We start from the raw sequence: 7,385 nt of genomic DNA on the forward strand, positions 1-7,385 counted from the left end.
CCTTAACAGCCCGTCCACTAGACAGGTTAGGCTACAGATTTTATGGTTTGCACACCTGCCTTAACAGCCCGTCCACTAGACAGGTTAGGCTACAGATTTTATGGTTTGCACACCTGCCTTAACAGCCCGTCCACTTGATAGGTTAGGCTACAGATTGTATGGTTTGCACACCTGCCTTAACAGCCCGTCCACTAGACAGGTTAGGCTACAGATTTTATGGTTTGCACACCTGCCTCAACAGCCCGTCCACTAGACAGGTTAGGCTACAGATTTTATGGTTTGCACACCTGCCTCAACAGCCCGTCCACTAGACAGGTTAGGCTACAGATTTTATGGTTTGCACACCTGCCCTAACAGCCCGTTCACTAGACAGGTTAGGCTACAGATTTTATGGTTTGCACACCTGCCCCAACAGACCGTCCCCTTGACAGTAGTTCTCCCTGTTTTCAACTTTGAGATTCAGTTTCATTTTTTTTTAAATATATTTATCTTATAATTGGCTATGACAAGTCAAATAATTTGTATTCATTATTAATATATATTTTTGAACATACCTGTTGCACTACAATACACTATTCTTGCTTTAGGTAGGCGTTTCTGAAGTTCAATAACCTTGGCTGATGTCTTTGTGGACAAGTTCTTTGCTTTATGGCACTCATCAAGAATGATCTGAAAGTAGCAGTCAAGGCCGTCGACTTGAAGCAGTCAACAAGAATGTTGATCATGTACAGTAAAACACTATTTCATTTAATTATATATAGGTGAAAGCCATAGAAAGATAAATATTGCTCTTATAGGCCTTTACAATTATTATTAGTGGTATATATACAAAATAAAAGCTCTGAAGAATAAAAGTACTGGTCAACCAGTTATTCTAAAGAAATGCTGTTGTTTCATATCTTTTTCTACCCATACACCTTTTGACTGTGACTTTTATTTAAATATTATATAAATACATCATTCGATAAGGATACAGGTCCCTCAAAAAACTCTCCACCACACCATTGAACAAGTTCATTTATTCGACTTTCATTATTTCCTCGACTTTCCCTAATTAGTGATGAGTAAGTAGAAAACACAACACCATCCAATATTCCAGATGATTCACCATTTAGGTTACCATACTTAACCTAAGTATATAAAAGAATAAAGAAACATATAGTGATTCACCATTTAGGTTACCATACTTAACCTAAGTATATAAAAGAATAAAGAAACATATAGTGATTCACCATTTAGGTTACCATACTTAACCTAAGTATATAAAAGAATAAAAAAACATATAGTGATTCACCATTTAGGTTACCATACTTAACCTAAGTATATAAAAGAATAAAAAAACATATAGTGATTCACCATTTAGGTTACCATACTTAACCTAAGTATATAAAAGAATAAAGAAACATATAGTGATTCACCATTTAGGTTACCATACTTAACCTAAGTATATAAAAGAATAAAAAAACATATGACTATAGTTTAACCCTTGCATTGTGTATATACCCTTAATAACAGGTATTATCAAATGTTGAACTGCTTGCGTATACCTGGTACCACCGGGTACAGGGTCAATAATTGTTTTAAATTATTACTTTAATTCAAGTTTAGATAATTTTAAATATTTATTTAAAAATGTGTATGCATCCTTTATAATTATTCGCACATAATATTTAGTATGATTAAACATTACAGAAAAATGTGTGACCTTGTTGTGGTGACTGACCTTGCTAAGTAGGCATACAGATATATCTGGTGCTCCAATATCTCTTAAGTCTCGTTCAGCATCATATTTCAAATCACTAGACACAGAGAACCTATGGAAACAAGTCATACTTCCAATCAATAGAATAACCACTACATTATGTTAGCTTTCCATCACTACAATGCATTATACCCAGGTACAGCATGCTTTAAGGGTCAAATTCACCAAACATTGACCTTACCATAAAGCTTTCTTGCGACCTCTAAGGTAGTTTTCGTATATAATCCCAGCTGCACTTCTGCCTTTCCCAACACCTACACCATCTCCTGAAATAACATTATCGTAAACATATTTAAAGGTATTTGAATGATTAGCTCATGTAGACAAGTAACCCCTAAAATATGATGCAAGGGGCATTTTTGGGTAGAAGCTGGGATCCACTTGATTTAGAATATTTGAATGAATAGCTCATGTAGACAAGTAACCCCTAAAATATGATGCAAGGGGCATTTTTGGGTAGAAGCTGGGATCCACTTGATTTAGAATATTTGAATGATTAGCTCATGTAGACAAGTAACCCCTAAAATATGATGCAAGGGGCATTTTTGGGTAGAAGCTGGGATCCACTTGATTTAGAATATTTGAATGATTAGCTCATGTAGACAAGTAACCCCTAAAATATGATGCAAGGGGCATTTTTGGGTAGAAGCTGGGATCCACTTGATTTAGAATATTTGAATGATTAGCTCATGTAGACAAGTAACCCCTAAAATATGATGCAAGGGGCATTTTTGGGTAGAAGCTGGGATCCACTTGATTTAGAATATTTGAATGAATAGCTCATGATTCAAGAATTTTCTGCAAAATTGTCATTATGTTGAAATTATAGACTTTTTTTGGATAAATACAGACACCACTGGATTGGTTAGGTAGGAAAAATGTGAAACAACCCAGAGATATAGTGACGTTCACTATAATATCTCTATGAACAACCAGAGGGCACTTTTGTAACCAATAAGCTGCCTTCCAAGTCTATACTATACAAATACAAAAAAAGCATACCTATAAGAAAGCCTGCTCTCTCATCTGATGCCAAGAACCTACTGTGTTGTTGACAAGCATAGATAACAACCTCCAATTGTAATGCAGACAGTTTACCATCTGCAATAACTGAAGGAGGAAAGGCAAGTGTGTAGTCAACATCTGGTGGTTCTACACTTGCAAGTGAGCTTGTTTCTACTACAAGATCAGGATGCTTCAAGCCAACATCAGCTGAAATTTAACAAAAAATTTTAACATGAAAGCTTACTACCATGGAAGAGATTGTAATCATTGCTTATATCACTGTCCTTCTCTGAACATACATTTAGGCTGCCTACAAAATGCTTAATATAAAAAAAAGAAGATTGTTACATTTGCTAGGTTTGTAGTTGGCAAATGTATCTGCTTGGCTCATTTCAGCCTCTCCATCATCTTCATGGTCAACAACTGCATCTTCCTCCTCAATTGACTCTTCTTTGTTAGCCTTTACTTTTTCTTCAATTGTTTGAAAATGTTGAATTTCCTACAAAATTTAGTATTTAATTACTACAAACATAATGGAATAATTATATTTTTATGTCCAAAAATAAAAATAATTGATTCAGATTCAATGTACTTTAAAATAATTCCTGGAATCGTGATCAAAATGTTATTTCTTAGAATATAATCACAAAGTATTCTAACCTGGTCTAATGAACTACTATACATATGGTTGTTTAACTCAGGTAATACTGCTTGCCCCATATTCACCATCTCACTGAACTCAGGTTGATCCACAAGAAAAGCATCAAGTTCTTCCCATATGTCCATTTCTGCTGTGTCCCCAGCTCTAACTCTGTCTCCTTCCCGCGTGTAATCAAAATTGTCTGTGTTCATGGCTAGTAGCAGATTGCCACTATTATTATGCATCTACAATGATAATTACATTTTTTTGCCAGTAATCATACAGTATGTCATTGTCACATTTATTTTTAAATACTTGCCAAATTTTCAAAATTTGATTTGAATTATTATAGGTCAATTAACAAATGAATTAATATTTATTTGTTTATTCTTTATATTGGGTAACATCTTCAGTTAAAAAATTGTTCTCCCAGAGGGTCTATTACAGAAATCACAATGACAGTAACTGTTCTCCCAGAGGGTCAAATACACAAATCACAATGACAGTAACTGTTCTCGCAGGGGGCCCAGTACACAAATCACAATGACAGTAACTGTTCTCCCAGAGGGCCCACTACACAAATTACAATGACAGTAACTGTTCTCCCAGAGGGTCAAATACACAAATCACAATGACAGTAACTGTTCTCGCAGGGGGCCCAGTACACAAATCACAATGACAGTAACTGTTCTCCCAGAGGGCCCACTACACAAATTACAATGACAGTAACTGTTCTCCCAGAGGGTCAAATACACAAATCACAATGACAGTAACTGTTCTCGCAGGGGGCCCAGTACACAAATCACAATGACAGTAACTGTTCTCCCAGAGGGCCCACTACACAAATTACAATGACAGTAACTGTGCCCAGTACACAAATCACAATGACAGTAACTGTTCTCCCAGAGGGTCAAATACAAAAATCACAATGACAGTAACTGTTCTCGCAGGGGGCCCAGTACACAAATCACAATGACAGTAACTGTTCTCCCAGGGGGCCCAGTACACAAATCACAATGACAGTAACTGTTCTCCCTACTCAAATCACAATGACAGTAACTGTTCTCCTAGTACTCAAATCACAATGACGGTAACTGTTCTCCCAGTACTCAAATCACAATGACAGTAACTGTTCTCCCAGTACTCAAATCACAATGACAGTAACTGTTCTCCCTACTCAAATCACAATGACAGTAACTGTTCTCTCAGTACTCAAATCACAATGACAGTAACTGTTCTCCCTACTCAAATCACAATGACAGTAACTGTTCTCCCTACTCAAATCACAATGACAGTAACTGTTCTCCCTACTCAAATCACAATGACAGTAACTGTTCTCCCTACTCAAATCACAATGACAGTAACTGTTCTCCCTACTCAAATCACAATGACAGTAACTGTTCTCCCTACTCAAATCACAATGACAGTAACTGTTCTCCCAGTACTCAAATCACAATGACAGTAACTGTTCTCCCTACTCAAATCACAATGACAGTAACTGTTCTCCCTACTCAAATCACAATGACAGTAACTGTTCTCCCTACTCAAATCACAATGACAGTAACTGTTCTCCCAGTACTCAAATCACAATGACAGTAACTGTTCTCCCAGTACTCAAATCACAATGACAGTAACTGTTGTCCCAGTACTCAAATCACAATGGCAGTAACTGTTCTCCCTACTCAAATCACAATGACAGTAACTGTTCTCCCTACTCAAATCACAATGACAGTAACTGTTCTCCCAGTACTCAAATCACAATGACAGTAACTGTTCTCCCTACTCAAATCACAATGACAGTAACTGTTCTCCCAGTACTCAAATCACAATGACAGTAACTGTTCTCCCTACTCAAATCACAATGACAGTAACTGTTCTCCCAGTTCTCAAATCACAATGACAGTAACTGTTCTCCCAGTACTCAAATCACAATGACAGTAACTGTTCTCCCTACTCAAATCACAATGACAGTAACTGTTCTCCCAGTACTCAAATCACAATGACAGTAACTGTTCTCCCTACTCAAATCACAATGACAGTAACTGTTCTCCCAGTACTCAAATCGCAATGACAGTAACTGTTCTCCCAGTACTCAAATCACAATGACAGTAACTGTTCTCCCAGTACTCAAATCACAATGACAGTAACTGTTCTCCCTATACTCAAATCACAATGACAGTAACTGTTCTCCCAGTACTCAAATCACAATGACAGTAACTGTTCTCTCAGTACTCAAATCACAATGACAGTAACTGTTCTCCCTACTCAAATCACAATGACAGTAACATTTAAAAACAATTCAAACAAACCATTGCCAATGATACAAATACAAAATAAAAACTATAAAACAAAGAAAAAAATACCACCCCACATTCATTAGTATTCCAGATGTGAGTACCCTAAAAATAAATCTTCTTTAATTAAATCAGTTCTAGCCTTGGGTAATAACCATTAGTAGAACTGAACCTGGTAAATAATTATGAACATCATGAGCTAAATCAAAACTATTTTGGAGAGTAGGGACCCTGCCACTCAAGCATTTAACAAAAGTAAGCACATGGGTGTCACGTCTGTAACTAAGAAAACACCAACCAAGAGAAGTATGCAAACAAAAACTTAGTACGATGATCCGCCCTGAGAATAACATGGGCAGCTCCATTCTGCATCTTTTGATGTACAATAATTTCCAATGATACTCCGTAATGCAATGGTTAAACTGGCTCTTTTATACAATAATTCATTATTAATGTATTGAATTACAAATGTCAATCAATGTGATGATAATAAAAAGTTTGGCAAGCCATTATTATTCAATATTTCAAACTTTATTGGTTCCTCATCAGATAACATATTTAGTAAATTACACATCCAATGTACAGTCTATCTATGTCTGTCTATTTTTTTTTATATCAAATAAAAAAAATGGATTTCACTATATAGCCCATCCACCATCAACACAGAAAGTAAGTGTGGCCTAGATTAGTATCGTTAGTGAATGTTTGTGAATGTCCATGGTCGACGTAAATGTTTTATTTAGCACAAATCATGTTCTAAAAACAGGGTTAATGCTCGGTTAGGGTTTTTATAGATTCTTTTACAGTCTGTCTGTAGTAGACTTATTGGTGCTATAATATAATAAATCATCGATGTTGTATTATCATGGATTTTGTACAGTTTATAATTACGTCCCAAACAACAATAAATTAATTGTTAATAAATAAAAAAAATAAAAAATTATAAGTAATAAGGCCAAGGCATAACCTAGTCCACCTACAGGACAAGTCCTACCAGCCAGGCTAGGCCCTATCCTGTGTCTGTGGTTAGTTGTTGGCCTTGCCCGACGGACGGAAAAACAGAAATAAACCAGTTTTTCCTTTTAATTTAAGGATGATAATAAAGCATATTATAGGCCTATAATATCTGTCATGATATGAACAGGGAGATGTAAAATAATAATCTCCTTGATGAAATAAAAAGTTCTTTCAATTTAACAATGACTACATTCCTTTGAAAATGAGATCATTTCTTTTTCTAGGCAAATCATTCTGAACCGGAAGTTGCAATACGAATATTCATATGAAGCAACCACCGTGTATAAGGCGATGGAATTGTTGCTCCGAGCCTTCTAAGCCTAGGCCTAACCCTTCGAAATCCTGAAGTCCGAACCACATAGACAATTGAAACCTCACCTTTTTCTTTACTCCTAAAAGTAATACTGCCAAGCAAACCAAACGTATTTTATTCAAAAATCATTATTCCTCATTATAAAGTATTCTTACGGTGCCAATCAATTGTAGATTTGTGTTTTTTTGTTCGTCATAAAAGGGATTTTCCATGGGAGATCCCCTTATATTTCGTTGGCTTGCGTCCGCGTGTCAATTGTGTCGTGTGTGTGTGAGAAAAAAGGCAGCACATCATAAAATCGATCGTTCCGTTTGTGTTCATCACACACAACACATACACGACGACGAACGGGAA

The 7,385-nt window shown here is 36.1% G+C and overlaps 1 protein-coding gene across 1 annotated transcript in view; it reads right to left on the reverse strand.

Annotated features, from left to right (window-relative positions):
- Positions 1-7,241, reverse strand: part of LOC140044387 (protein strawberry notch homolog 1-like) — a 41,793-nt gene extending 34,552 nt beyond the window's left edge. The window contains exons 1-8 of the mRNA XM_072088868.1: positions 7,097-7,241; positions 3,428-3,652; positions 3,116-3,266; positions 2,765-2,974; positions 1,944-2,028; positions 1,724-1,814; positions 975-1,130; positions 555-669 (exon numbers count right to left, since the gene is read on the reverse strand). Coding sequence (XP_071944969.1) covers positions 555-669; positions 975-1,130; positions 1,724-1,814; positions 1,944-2,028; positions 2,765-2,974; positions 3,116-3,266; positions 3,428-3,652 — 1,033 coding nt within the window. The 5' untranslated portion in view covers positions 7,097-7,241. The remainder of the gene's footprint in view (positions 1-554; positions 670-974; positions 1,131-1,723; positions 1,815-1,943; positions 2,029-2,764; positions 2,975-3,115; positions 3,267-3,427; positions 3,653-7,096) is intronic.
- Positions 7,242-7,385: the final 144 nt, after the last annotated feature.

This window comes from Antedon mediterranea, chromosome 3 (genome assembly GCF_964355755.1).
Source record: "Antedon mediterranea chromosome 3, ecAntMedi1.1, whole genome shotgun sequence".
Classification (NCBI taxonomy): domain Eukaryota; kingdom Metazoa; phylum Echinodermata; class Crinoidea; order Comatulida; family Antedonidae; genus Antedon; species Antedon mediterranea.